General features: G+C 41.3%; 1 protein-coding gene across 7 annotated transcripts in view; it reads left to right on the top strand.

The window, feature by feature from the left end:
• The window catches only part of LAMA2 (laminin subunit alpha 2), a 380508-nt gene that overhangs the window by 258490 nt on the left and 107313 nt on the right, over positions 1–14705 (top strand). For all 7 annotated transcript variants that reach the window (XM_080999463.1, XM_080999466.1, XM_080999467.1 and 4 more), the window contains 5 exons: positions 1714–1857; positions 6641–6820; positions 8031–8219; positions 8314–8447; positions 12127–12244. In XM_080999463.1, coding sequence (XP_080855589.1) covers positions 1714–1857; positions 6641–6820; positions 8031–8219; positions 8314–8447; positions 12127–12244 — 765 coding nt within the window. The remainder of the gene's footprint in view (positions 1–1713; positions 1858–6640; positions 6821–8030; positions 8220–8313; positions 8448–12126; positions 12245–14705) is intronic.

The raw sequence follows: 14705 nt of genomic DNA on the forward strand, positions 1-14705 counted from the left end.
GAAAGATTTAGGAAGCTGCAGGAGAGAGAGAAAAATAAGTGGACTTCTCCCCACCTCTGGGGAAATCCACAATTCTTCTCTAGTTTGGATTTCAGACTGAACAGGAGAGAAAAGGGCGGGGGGGGGAGCTTGTAAAGGATCACTAATCTTCGAGGCCAGCTTAAATGAGCCTTTAAAATTATTTTCCAAGCCTGGCTCTGGAGAGCTTTGCTAGGCACCTTTAGTGATCACCTGCAGTGGTGCAACACACAGAAGTCCTGTTCAGACTGACAGCATTCACAGAATATGGCACATAAACTTGCCCCTATCCAAATTAGTCATGCTTCAAGCATCAAAACATTAACAGGTAAAATTAGCTTTGACTATTTTATTCCCATTGAACCAGGGCCATTGAGTTACAGGGGTCACCAACCTTTTTGGTGCAATGGGCACACATTTAGAATTTTGAAAGAGAGAAGTGGGTGCCAACCTCTCTGTGTGGCACTGAGAGCTCAGCATTTGTAGCAGCTACAGTGTTGTACGTTGTAATGAAAATCGCCCTTAAAGCACATGGGAATTCCAACTTTGTGTAGCTGTTGTTGTTGTAGGATAATGAACCTGAGATGATAGCATCTTGTCTTGCACTGGATCAATAGGCTGCAAAATCATCTTAAATCCAAGTTCATTGTCTTAATTGACTTGTATATGGTGCCCTGAGGTTTGCTCTTTTAATCAACAATGTATAGAATTAACATCTTACCCACTAAAATGAATTGTGCGTGCGTGCGTACGCGCACATGCGTGCACACACACATTTGCCAGGACAATTTCTCATGGATTGTAGAAAACTTTAATACTTTTCTTCAGCATGGTCAGCCTGTGTTAAAACACTGCCGGAATATATTCACAATTGTTTCTCATTCTTAAGGCACAATTCATTGACTGTTTGTTTACTTTTAGCTTCATTGGCTTTAATGTAACTACCCCATTGTAAATGATCATTACGTTGCCCTATTTATTTATATGGTTAAATGATGTGTAAAAACAGTTAGAGAAGAACATAAGAGCAGCCCTGCTTGATCAAACCAAAAGTCCATCTAGTCTAGAATCCTATTTGCCACTGTACCCAACTATATATTTCTGAAAAGCCCACAAGCAGAGTTTGCAGGCAAAATACTTGCGTTGTTATGCCTACCTGGAAGCAGCACATTGGTTGTAGCTCATGGTTTGTCTGAAGTGAGACAAGCCACCAGCCTGCGACCAGATGACATGCTAAGGCAAACCATGGCTTAGTAGCAGTAGATCCTGGAGATGAGTGTAGTGCCTACAAACTCCTGTCTGGAAACTTGCACATTTGGGTGTTTTGCACTGAGCTACAATTGACAACATGAACCAGATCTGTGTATCCCTGTGCTGAGCCTTGCTGGATATTAACTTGTTCTGAGGCTGAACCATTATGATCTAGAACTCAGTTCTCATGCTTCCCAGTGATACATGTTTAAATACAGGATAGTAGGCACGTAAGTTTGTGAAGTTTTGTACAATTGCAATGTATTCTGCAGACGTCAGCGTGTTTATCTCCAGGTCTTCATACTACTGTTTGTCCAAGTCAATATATATCTTAAAGAATCTAACTGTGATAACTACTTGCTGTAAGAACCACACAGTGTGCGAGTGTTTTGGTGTGTGAAAAGGAGCTGTTGTCTCTAAAGTGTTTCCCTCTTTCTACAATAGGTTAATGTGGAGGGTGTCTACTGTGACAGGTGCAAACCTGGCAGGTTTGGACTCTCTGCCAGAAACCCACTTGGCTGCAGCAGCTGCTACTGTTTTGGCCTGACATCACAGTGCAGTGAGGCAAAGGGGCTGGTCCGCATGTGGGTGAGTAAGGCACTGCTGAGCCATGTCATGCAATAATGTTGTTTCCTGCTGGTGTCTTTTAGTCCAAGACAGAGATGGAACTAGAAAGTGTAGGAAAACATTTAAGCAGTGTTTTTCATTGTGCACTTATGAGAAATGGGTAGAAGGCCATGTTCCAGTAGGCAATCAGGGTCAAAACATTCACAATAGGTGTCAGGCCTCAGAGCAAAGCTATTAAAACCCTGAAGAAAGGTGATGTAATCAACCGAGGAAAACGGTTCCATGAGAAAACGTAGCACTTCAGAGCTTTGTTTTTCAAATGCAAAGCTCTGAGGAAAATCAGAGGTTTTCATTTCTACCCAGAATAATGGATTGCTAATATATTCCATTAACAAAGGGGGGGGGGAACCTTGCAGTTTAATAAGTTCCAGGGTTTTCCATGTCCACTTAAGCTCCAAAATACCAGGAAATTAAAACAAGTAAGAAACATACCTTTAACAGACATGTCCTTTAAGCAATATTGATATAGTATGGCATCCTATCTTGTACTTAGTTTCAGCTCCACCACTACCTTGGAGATGGATGGCTGTCAGTGGTAGAGTGGTGGCTGCAAATCCTACAGAAAGAAGCACTGTTTCTCTTTAGGCATCGTTTGATTGTGTGTTTTAAAAGTCAGGCTGTGTTTGCAAAGGAAGCAGGGTTTGCACCCGGGAGCTCAGAGTGGAACAAATCTCAGCAGGGCTTGCATTGGGTGCCAAATTTCTAAGTAGTGCTATCACCTAGCCAGTTATTATCTTCTGGCACTTGTATATATTATACATTTTGTCTTGTTTGTGTCCTTGAATATAACATTTTCTACCAGCCTCCCCCAACTTCGTGCCCTGCAAATGTTTTGTTCTGCAACTCCCATCAGCTCCAGCCAGCACTGCCAAATAATTTTGAAAACCCCTTCCAGTACTTTAGGTGTTGACATACCTTCTTCAGTGGGACGTCCCTTGTGATCAAAATGTAGAAAGATTTCCTGTTTTAGGAACCAGCAAGTTTCTTCTGCTTTTAAGGCTTATTTCAGTATTAAGAAACATTTGCCAGTGCTTTGACAAAATGTATAATTCGCACAAGAAGGGAATAATTGGCTACTTAGAAGGATTTTGGGGCACTGTCGCATAACGCATGTCAATCAACAGTGTGATTCTGTGACTTCAAAAAAAGAGCATTAAATTGTCATCACTAAACCAATGTATCCAAGACAAAGGCACTTCCTCACTGTAGCACTTAGTGAAAAGATGGGAGAAACGAGAGAACAAATAGTGTACAGTTTGGTGCTATTGTTGCTGTCCCCCCCCCCCCCCAGTTCTGCTGTCCACCTACATTGATCCTATGGACCAAAAATTGTCAGCATGTGGATTAGCATAATCCCCATGTGTTTTACAGATGTCAGATGCACTGATTCAGTATGTCTATCAGAAATTATAATGCAGCACTGTTTAAACGTCATTTAGAACATTGTGTCAATTCCTGGGTACCACACTATCATGTGGCTTTTCAAACAACATATCTGTGTTGGTCCTTTCTGCTGGAAGGAGAACTGCCAGTGGTACCATGTTGGGTGAAGCTGGAACCTCTAGTGTGGCAGTGGTCCTGTCTCTCAGCTGGAGATTCTCTTCCTGCTGACAAAGGCTAGCAGAGAGGGGGGTTATGTGTTAGCTTACCCCTGCCATCTGCAGTAAAAATCCACCTTTTAAGACTTTTGTTGTTGATAAAGGTAAAAAATATTCATGCAGTCATTCATAATAGTTCAGCTATTGTCAAATATTAAGATTCGGAAATAGGCAATTTCTACTTTTAGCCTGAGAAACTGAGGAGCCATGTGAAGCATACCTTCTTTGTCAGACATGGAGATAAAGAAATATATTTGGGGGATCACTTCTCCCTGCTTTGCCCCTTCCCACGCTACAGTTTTTTTTAAAAAAGGCAATGGAAGAAAGAGGGACAGTGGAATTCCAGAAACATAAAATCATAGATGATGCAACTTCAGTAGCTTAATGGCTTTATCCACATTTCTCTTGACTGTACATGGAATGCAAAATCTGTAGGGAAAGATTTGGGACACTTATTATACCGTTACCTTTGCACTATATGGAAATTTAAGCTTTTAAAATTCATGTTCCATCTTGCTTCTGTACTGATCAGAACCTTTCATAGAACTCACATCAAGATTTTCAAATAGACTGAGTACTAGAGGGGGAGACCCCCCAAAAAGGTCAGTACTGTGCTATGTGTGACAAGTTGTTGAAGAGTCCAAGCTGGTTCACGCATCAACTGAAGACTGCACCATTAAGTGTTGGTTTGCACATGAATGAGCCATTACAGATCAAACACCAGATACAGAACTTTCACATATCACCTCCACAAATGTCATCCTCTTCAGTTAATTGGGGTTTGTTCACACATTTAGCCACAAGACACCATTTGTTGACTAATCAAGTGATGAAAAATAAAGGGAAGTACAGTACATATATTTATCAACTGGCCTTCTGACATTCCTTGAAAGGAGATACCTTTGATAGGGAATTATGCATTCCTTGAAAGGGAGACCTTTTATAGTCAGGTATGGTCCAATTTCATTTATCGATTGTGGCCTGGGAGGAGAATAAAACAGAGTCAGTAAACATTAAATATAGACAAAGCAAACCTATGCATGTTGACTTTGAATTAAGTCCAAGTGTGTTGAGCAGAGCCGAGTAAACATGCATAAGATTGCATTGTAGCAGAAGTGGGGCTTACTCCTAGGTAAATAGGCGTAGGACTGAAGCCTAAGTTAATCAAAGCATCACCTCTCCTGCAACCACTCCCTTTGGAAGGTGCAGGTGCACCTGATTTAAAATACTGATTTAATATTTCCCTAATGATCAATTATCCCTCTTTGAATTCTCATATCAAATGAAGCTTGCAGCTTCACACTGCAGTCTCTTTCTTTCTGAACATTAAAAACTTGTAACTCTTCCCATCTATTTTAGAACAGATTGAGTGCAACTGGCAAAACCCTCTTATACACCCGTACCATGACACTGAGGCGTACATTTCAAATACTTTGTGCATTAACCAGTTTCTTGCTGATTAGCATGTCTAATGCATGAGAGCTGGGAACACCTCCAGAGTGAAATCAGACACTTCATTTTGGCATTAGCACTTCAAAGAAATGTGCTGTCATACTGCTACAGATACAGTAGAAAAATAATAATGTCAGTTCAGGGCCTCATCCCTTCTTCTTTGCTAGACAGGAATTTTGTGAAGTTCCACAAAGAGACTGATGTTTTCAAGGATGGTTTTCTTTTCTTAATTTAATTGCCGTATCTGCATCTTTAGCATCAGTGCAATTCTGTGTAGTTTCAGATTCTCCCCTCGTACTTGTTCAGTATTCTACACAATTTCTCTTTGTATGTGAGAAATTAATTATTGTGATATACTTTCAGATTTCTTTGATTTCTGTAAATTTGTCTGGCATGTTTTTGCCGTTTTCAAAAAACCTACCTGTTTTATTTTTATTTTAAAAAACTTAAATTAAAAAACTGGGTCAAGATGAGATTGCAAACTAAGAAATGTCACATGAGGTCTTGCACAAGCAATAGATTTTTGATTTGAAACCTGAGACTCTCTTAAGTTATATATAGGCTAAATGAGGTCTAATATCTACATTCATCCAACCCAGGCATTTTCTCTGGCCTGTACATCTCCATCAGTCAGAGCAATCCTACATTCACATTTCTCCAGGACCAAAGATTCAAAACATCAAGTGGAATATCCACTATAGCCAGGGCTCAGCCTAGTAGGGAAGGAGAAATACAGTCAACCAGAAAATACAAAAGGAGTCTGGCTCCTGCATAGACTGACTATCCCTCTGCCCTTGACAACCACATTTTAGGATTTAGTGTAAGCATGCTCCTTCCCTGTGCTACCCAAATCCCAACCATGACTTTACTTGATTTTGTTGTTCCAATGGCTTTGTACTTCTGACTCTTTTGTGGTGGTGTCATATTTGCGATTCCCCCAGGGCTTGTCCTAAATCTGATAGCCCTTTATGCTGTTTAATAGGATTGTGCCCTGAAGTATGGAAAACAGCAACAGTTGCTAAACTTACACAATACGTCTGGTGCAGAGATAGTAAACAAACCATAGAGCACTATGCAAAGTTTGTTATGTTTAATTCACTTTTGCCTGAATGATACAAAGGTGAATGCTATTAAGTATTTTAATACATACATACATACATACATACATGTTTATACATACATATTTTCACATTTCAAACCATGCTCAAGGCAGCTAATAACATGAAAAAATACATAATATAACATAACAAAAGTAGTCATAAACAATAAATAAAGTATTAAAACATGCACAACCAAACTAACAATTTCCACGTAAATCACAAGATCTAAAATACAGATACAAAATGCCTTCTTGCAACAACCCAGCCCCGCAACAACAAGCCAGCCCAAGAGTCTGATCAGCTGCCTCAGCTTCTGCAGCTGGAGTCAATCAGGGCCCTGTCCTTCCAGGCCAGGTGGGGAAAGGCCTGCAAGGCAAGGAGCAGGTCTTCCAGGACTCACAGCCAAGATGGTCTATAGGATGTCTCTGAGTATGTACTATTCAATGTTTTACTCTGCATATTCCAGTGTATCTTTTATTGTTATCTTGCTTTTTTGATAAAATATTTAAATCTTCAGATAATTCACAAATTAATATCGTTTGTCCAGAAAGAAGAAGAAAATCTTACATTTGTCTAATCTTTTAATTACTGTAGTTGACTCTGAAACCAGATCAAGTTATTCTTCCTCTTGTTGATGAAAATGTCAAGCAGCAAACTGTCCAAGGGATTATATACCAATACCCAGAGACAATTGCAAATATCGACTTGGTCACTCAAGAGTTACGCTCAGAACCATTTTACTGGAGACTTCCAAAACAGTTTGAAGGACGGAAGGTAAAGGGAATGAATTCTTATTGGAGCTGATATTTTGCAGATTTTACATTTTGTTTCCCTAGGAAGGGTAAGATAAACTGAATTTATCATATAACAGTCACAATTGTTTACCTGCTGGTCCTTTTGTAGCTAAATAGGCAGTCTTGGGAGAACCCTAAGATTTGCAAAAGTTTTTTTAAAATCTTCATGAAAAACCATTGGGTTCCCACCCCCAAATAGCCAAATGAATCTTTCTGAACATGATTTTATTGTTTATACAGAAAAACAACTCTCAACTAACAGATAGGTAGCCGTGTTGGTCTGCCATAGTCAAAATAAAAAAAATCCTTCCAGTAGCACCTTTAAGACCAACTAAGTTAGTTCTTGGTATGAGCTTTCGTGTGCAAGAACTCTCCTTATTTGCTCTTCTCATCCCAGATAGAGGCAAGCTCTGTTGGAATACTGGAAAAACACTCTTTAATAACATTTGCAGTTCAGGGTATGCTGAGGCACAGCCATCTGAGTACTGAGGAAATCATTACAATACAATACTCTTAAGTACAAAATTCTGTTCATAGCCTATAGCTATAGCTGACCTTGATCAATTTGGGATTATCCAGAAAGAAACACAGTCTCTTTCTAGCTGACCCTAACCCTCCAGCTATACTGAGATACAGAGCGGTGCACTTGGGAAGTGTAGTAGAAAAAGCTCCCACAACAGCCACCATGTTGGAATGTGCTTTAGGTTATCTTGATGTAGGCTGCTGTGTTTTGCTTTGTTTCATTTCAAATTCTAGAGGGATTGACTTGTTAGCCTGTTACAGGAAAAATGAGAGTGTTGTGAAAAACAAGAAATTTGTTTTTCACGTCACCATACAAAAATGGCTGAGACTGTTTCCTAAAATGGACATGGGGAATTGGGCTTCATAGGTTCATCTTAAGTCATTTTGTGGGTCTGTTATGTGGAGTACACAACACAGAAGTGAACTGATTAGGTTTTTGCTAACTGAAGAGCTCAAAAACATATTTTAAACATATTGGAAAAATACATTCACCTACAGCTACATAATGTTTAGATCCACAAAATAATGCTTTCAGACCTTTAGTCTCATTGAAAAAAAGATCATTATTTTAATATGTAAGTTCTTCTGATTTTTTAAAATAATAATAACAACTGCATATGGTGTTGGTTTCCAGTCAATGTTTATATGGGTTTTATTTTCTTGGTTAGTTGACAGCTTATGGGGGAAAGCTGAAATATGCAATCTTCTTTGAAGCACGAGAAGAGACTGGCTTTGCAACCTACAGCCCACAGGTCATAATCAGAGGTGGGCTTCCCACCCATATGAGGATTATTGTCAGGCACATAGCTGCTCCTTTGAACGGTCAATTGACAAGACATGAGATAGAAATGACAGAGGTAATTTTTCAATCCAACCTGTTCAAGAATCTGTGTCACTGGCACTTTGGAAACAGTTAAATCATTTGAGGCGTTGATGTTGTTTCCCTTTCAGCATGAGTGGAAATATCACAGTGACGACCCAAGGGTCAGTAGGACTGTGACCCGTGAGGACTTCATGGATGTTTTGTACAACATTCATTACATACTCATTAAGGCTACCCATGGCAGCTTCATGAGGCAAAGCAGGTAACCATTTTGCATGATGCAATCAATATTTATAACCTCGGCATCTGTTATCAATCTCCAGGTAATTTTCAGAGGGGATTCATTTTCACAGGAAAGGCACAAGCCACCAGTTGCTGCCCTCAGGTCCAGCTTCCATTTGGCCTGATTAAGCTAGTCTCTTCTAATGTACAGTCTCACACAGTATTATCTCCATCTTGCACCATTGGTGTCAGTAGGCTGAAGAGAACCTGTGTTGGACTAGGCCAGCAAACTACCTTTTTTTAATATAAATCTCCATATGGCTTAAATGGCAGAACCTCTCATCCTTGAAATTAAGCACTGACAGCAACTATATTCAGTAAAAGAGAATCCAAGAGAATGAGGGTATACAACAACCCATTTTAAATCTGCTAACTAAAAAGTTGCCAGCCAGTAACTAATTGCAGAAAGTAGAAGAGGGTTACGTTTTGAGTAGTGGGACCAAATCCCTTCAGGGGGTCACTATTAGCCAACATGGATGTCTCAAGGCCAGTATGGTGTAATAGTGTGTCAGTTTTAAGCTGCAGGTGCCCATTTTCAACTCCTCACTCAGCCATGAAATTCAGTGGCTAGCCTTGCATTAGTCCAAGGATAGACTAGGTAGGAGAATTAGAAGAATTGTTCACATTACAAAGTCAATTTATTGCGACCACTTCGGCTGCAATTCTCCACACACTTTCTCTAAAGCCCCAAGGCTGCGAATTCAAATCAGCGAGTGCAGCAGCTGTAGTCTCTGAATCCTCAGGAAGCCAGGCAAGCTAGGCTTCTCCTTTGCCTGTTTTAGGGGGAAAGGTGCCCAGAAGGTTGCCTGAAAAGAATCACATGACCTTCCAGCTTGAAGAGAATCAGCTGACTCCCCACACCAATCAGTACACAAAGCCCATTGAAGCTAGCTTATCGGTTTGAGTCATATTTGTTTACTGTGACTACGCTTTGTTAGCGTTCCCTGATTTCTGCTTTGCATCTGCTTCTGGACCCTTTAACTCTATTGCTGCCTTGGAACTCAATGTTCTGCCCTGTTATGATTTTGCACTTCCCTCTGTGTTTTTCTTTCTTTCTTCCCATCTGCCATAACTAGTACTACCACCACCACCCCACACCTGTAACCATGTCTTATTGACCCTGGGACCTTTGATCCTTCCCTGCCTAATCCAGTGTCTGACTACATGCCTATCTATGATCGTGTCTGTTTCCTTTCTGATCCTCATTTATCTGCCCTTGAACTAAATCCCAGCTACAACTATCCCAGGGCCAAGCCAAGGCATGATGCTTGTCTTGACGTAAACCCAACTGAGCACTATGAGTGTCTGTGTGGGCGTGCATCATAATAAACTGCACTGCAGAACATGTCAGTTTCCCGGTTGCTCTAAATTTTAACAAATGACTGAGTTCTGCAGATCAGCCACCGACTCACTGCTCACACAAATTTTCCAGTTCATAGAAGAGGAGCCGTAATGTTACTGGAGTTACTGCTCACATGAGTTGCTTGCTTGCTTGAGCAGTTGTTCTCTAGCTATTGATCATAGGAACCAACTCAATGTGAAATAATGATGCAAGTTGCCCTTAGGTGACTTGAATACCCTACCTTTATGGAACACTGGTACTCCTAGCTCTTGTAAATTTGGTATTTTTATTGAAATGATTCTATTACCAAACCAATCCTTTTGCTGGGGGCAGGGGTTGCGTAATGCACCTTGCTGATTATTCACAATGTCATTTAGTTTTTCAAAGTGTATTAAAGAGTAAACAATTCTTCACTACCTTTTTGCCAACACAATCTTTAACTTAATCATTTTGGACAATTCTTTTCTGAGGGTAAGACGTAAGAAAAAGTGGTCCAAAGTATTGCTCTGAAACATGGGGGAAGGGGACGAATCACAGTTATAGAATGGGGAAAAATTCACTGCATCTTCCTCACCCTTGACAAACTCCATCCCAATGCAAAGCAAGTGCTCTCTAGTTTCTTGTCTCTTTCTTGCCCCTACCAGAAGGCTGGTAGTTTAGCAGTGCATTAAGAAGTTTGCAGATCCAGCGACACTATGTACCTAGGATTCCAAACTGCAAAGGTACAGGGCATACCAGGGGCAAAGAGAATTGGGGCAGCTAAGAGGGCCATTATTAGCTTCAGTGAAGTCAGACTTTTCCTATGAGTCTTTGGGAACTGATTCCTTAATTCTGGCACATATTTTAAAAAGGGGAGTTGTCTGACATGTTTGCAAATGCAGCACTGCAGATCACCAAGATATTGCAGCAAAATAATATAGAGAGACCTTACACTGACAGTAAGTTCAAGTGTAAAAATAGCTTAATTCCAGTGGTAACTCTATATTAGCTATGTAATTTAGCCACAACACTAATCATGTTTCTGCATGAAAGTGACGCTATTACAGCAAGTGATTCAGAGGCTGCCATTAAAAAACCTAAAGCCAAACATTTTTCTCCTGCTGTGCTAATTTGGTTGTTCCCAGATTCAGATTTACTGCTCAAAATTGAAACATTTCTTCTATTATGTGGCTGTTTTCCTTTTTTCAAGAAAAGTGGACAAGGACACTCTGTTTACTTGAACTGGAACTGTTTGCTCCATTTTAGTCTTTTTTTCAGAATTTCTAATATAAACTGGGTATCTGTGTTAAAAATCCTTTAAGTGGACTCTAGGCAGCAGCCAACCCTCACTTGTCATGAGCTTTCTAACATGCTACAGGTGATTTGTTTTTGTTTTGGAACTCAAGTATGTAGTTAGCTGCTTTCTGTTTTAGCTGCTTCTGTCTCTTAGCACTCTGTTTTTATGGCACATGGACCAATTCTACTGGCTCCAAAATGGCAACGTTCTTTGTAACAAAAGTACAGAAATTGCTAGGTAAGTCACCAGTCAGGCACTGAATGTGTAGGGGACCCCCCCCCCCACCATTTATTTTCTTCTCTTTCTATGATGTACTCCCTTCCAAAGTGTTCTTTGTAGTATAAACATCCACACATCTCTTCTGCCCCACTGCCTCCCCACTCCTGCTTTAAACCCATGCATACTCATACACACACATGTACGTGTGTGTGTGTGTGTGTGTGTGTGTGCACCACACATACATGCACAGCAGCATCCTTCATAAGGAAGGTATAATCTAATGAGGTGAGGTGGAGAAGACTCAGCAATGTGTTTGCTGTCTCTAAAAAAAAAAAAATAGGGGGAGAAACCTTACATGGCATGATAAGTGTGTTGGAGCATCTGTTTGAGTTTCTTCATGATATTCTGACAAAATACTAGATTCTGGCTGCAGATCTTAAAAACAGTCTTGGAAAGGCAAGTCGGCAGTGTCTTTGAAGTGTGTTGCACATCCTGTAAGTTTCATTTTGTTTGCCGAGCTCATGTTATTTTGGCTCTAAAATTAAAACCAAACAACACTGAAAGCGAATGCGCAAGTATACTTTACATTAGTTCCCTTGGTGCAGACTAATCGCGGCTATAAACGATGTTAAAAATGGTGCTAGCTTTGATCTTCCTTTGAGACAGACAAAAATAAATGTGTGGTGTTTTTTTTTTTATATGAATGATGCCAAGAGGCTAAGGAAAAAGTAGCTATATTCAATGTTGTGTATCAACTAAAGCCAAATCAATGCTGAAGAGATTCATTAGCTAGTTTTAATTTTTTCTCCACCCTTCTGCCAGAATTTCTGAGATCTCCATGGAAGTTGCAGAGGAAGGAAATGTGTCAGGAAGGACGCCTCGTGCACAACTGATTGAGAAATGCGAGTGCCCTTTGGGTTATTTTGGCTTGTCTTGTGAGGTAGAGTAACTCTTTCACTATGTGTCTATACTGTATCCACTTTATCGGTAGTGATGAGATGAATAAGGTTTCCACCATTCCAGGGGCACCAACTATAGGGGGCTCTGGGTGCCAGAACACACACACAAAAATTGTTGTGGGTATTCAGCACCCACACCTCAGGGCCCCCCCCCCACAACTTCTGAGGTCTCGCAAGGCCTTGGAGATGCTGTCTGAAGCCTTCTGAGACCTCTGAACCCAAGACCAGAGGTTGCACATGATTTCATGATGCCATGACGTCACACGCACTGGGCACCCATAACCTGGGGCCCAAGTCAGCTCCCATGCAGCATTCCATTCCTTTATGAAAGGAGTGGGAAACGTAGGCCTATGGATGTTGTTGGACTCCAACTCCAATCAGCCCCTGTCAGCATGCCTAGAGGTAATGGATGATGGGGGCTGTAGTCCAACAACATTTGGGCATGGACAGAGCACAGGTTCCCTCTCCCTGTTATTGTTTCTTCCAGTTTCTTCCTGTGTTCTTATTTTCCTGAATTCCAGTTTAACTTGGTGAAGTTCCAGAATTTGTTCCAGAACTGGGGCTTACACAGTTTGTTACAGCTTTCTGTTCCTTCAGCTCATCTGTATCTTCCTCCACCCCTCTATATTCTGTGCATCAGGACCATGCAAATAATCTTGATACAGCCATACATACAGTTCTACCAAAGCACGGTGTGCCGTGGCATGGCGTGGCATGGTGTGGTGTGGTGTGGTGTGGAGTTTGTGTGTGTGTTGGGGGGCGTTATAAACACGCACACTTTCAGAGGTGCACTGCCACGTCACACACACACACACACACCCCATTTTAATATAGAATACCTGTTTCCATCTGCAGGACAAAGAGCAGCTTTGGAGGACATTATTTTGATTGAAAAAGGGCACAGAGTATTAACACACACACATATACCCCGTGCTCTGGACCCAATCCCATTTAGCCCTACATCCCTATGGCTGCTTTTAAACTTTAGAGAAGAGTCAGGAGATTTGATCATGCATGTACCTTTATGACATCCAGTTTGGACCCTGAATAGACCCATTGAAGTTAGTCTCATCCACTGATTTCCATAGGCCAACTCTGGGTATAACTAAGTTGGATTTGACCCATGACGCTAGATTAAATTGGATTTAGTTTAATTATGCCAGGTGATCCTTACGTTCTTGTGAATCTGCTGTCACAATTCCAGACCAATGGTATTTTCATAATGTGCAGCAGGAGACAATCCAGACAGAACTTTGAGGATTTAACTAGGTTAGTAAGTGGGTGCTCTAATAAAATAGGTGGGTGCTCTGATAAAATGGGTGGGTGCTCAATAAATGGGTGGGTCAATAAATTGGGGTGAATATAAACAAAACTGGACTGGGCTGTAAAGACTATGCTAAGCAGTCATCGAGCATACTATTAATGCACCAACTTTGTATTGCAGTTCTTTGTGATTTTGCTTTCCTGCTTTTTCATTGAGATTGGCACTTGTGTTCTTTAATTTTGTTATTACGTAGTTGTATACATAATGTGCATATCAAAGTTGTTATAATGGAATTTAAAGATGACAGCGACCTGAAAACCTTTACATCTTACATCCAAAGTACAATTGTGATTTTCTTAAAAACAAAAAACAACACTATGTGCACCTTATCAACTGAGAAATATTATTATATGCTCAGGTTATTCATATTTTGCTCACATTTCCCTCTCTGAAATTATTTCACAGAGGAATATAAATAGCATATCAGATGAAACAGGAAAGATTTTATTGTTATTCGAAGAACTGTCATATTGGTTACAGTGGTACCCCGCAAGACGAATGCCTCGCAAGACGGAAAACCCGCAAGACGAAAGGGTTTTCTGTTTTGGAGGCGCTTTGCAAGACGAATTTCCCTATGGGCTTGCTTCGCAAGACGAAAGCCCATAGGGAAATCTCTGGGGACCTGTTTTAAATTGCTGGCGGTCGGGAGCAAAGACTTTCGCCCACAGCCGGCCTTCAGAAGAGGTCCTGGACCTCTTCTGAAGGCCGGCGGGGGGCAAAAGTCTTTGCCCCCCCCGCCTGCCTTCCCGGGACAGCGGAGACTTCTCCGCTGCCCCGGGTGATCTTAAAATGCTGGCGGGCGGGAGCGAAGCGTTCGCTGCCGACCCCCAGCATTTTAAAATCTCCCCGGGACAGCAGAGAAGTCTCTGCTGTCCCGGGGAGATTTTAAAATGCTGGGGGTCGGGAGCGAAGCGTTCGCTGCCGACCCCCAGCATTTTAAAATCTCCCAGGGACAGTCTCTGCTTCGCTGCTTTGCCCAGAGTGCTTTTAAATGCGGGCGGCGGTGAGGGAATCCCTTGGCCCCCCGCCGGACTTCCCGAAGCTCTTTTGAAGTCCGGCGGGGGTCCAAGGGATTCCCTCACCGCCGCCCGCCTTTAGAAGCGCTGGGGAAAGCAGCG

The sequence above is a fragment of the Podarcis pityusensis genome, assembly GCF_964106645.2.
Source record: "Podarcis pityusensis genome assembly, chromosome: 3".
Taxonomy (NCBI): domain Eukaryota; kingdom Metazoa; phylum Chordata; class Lepidosauria; order Squamata; family Lacertidae; genus Podarcis; species Podarcis pityusensis.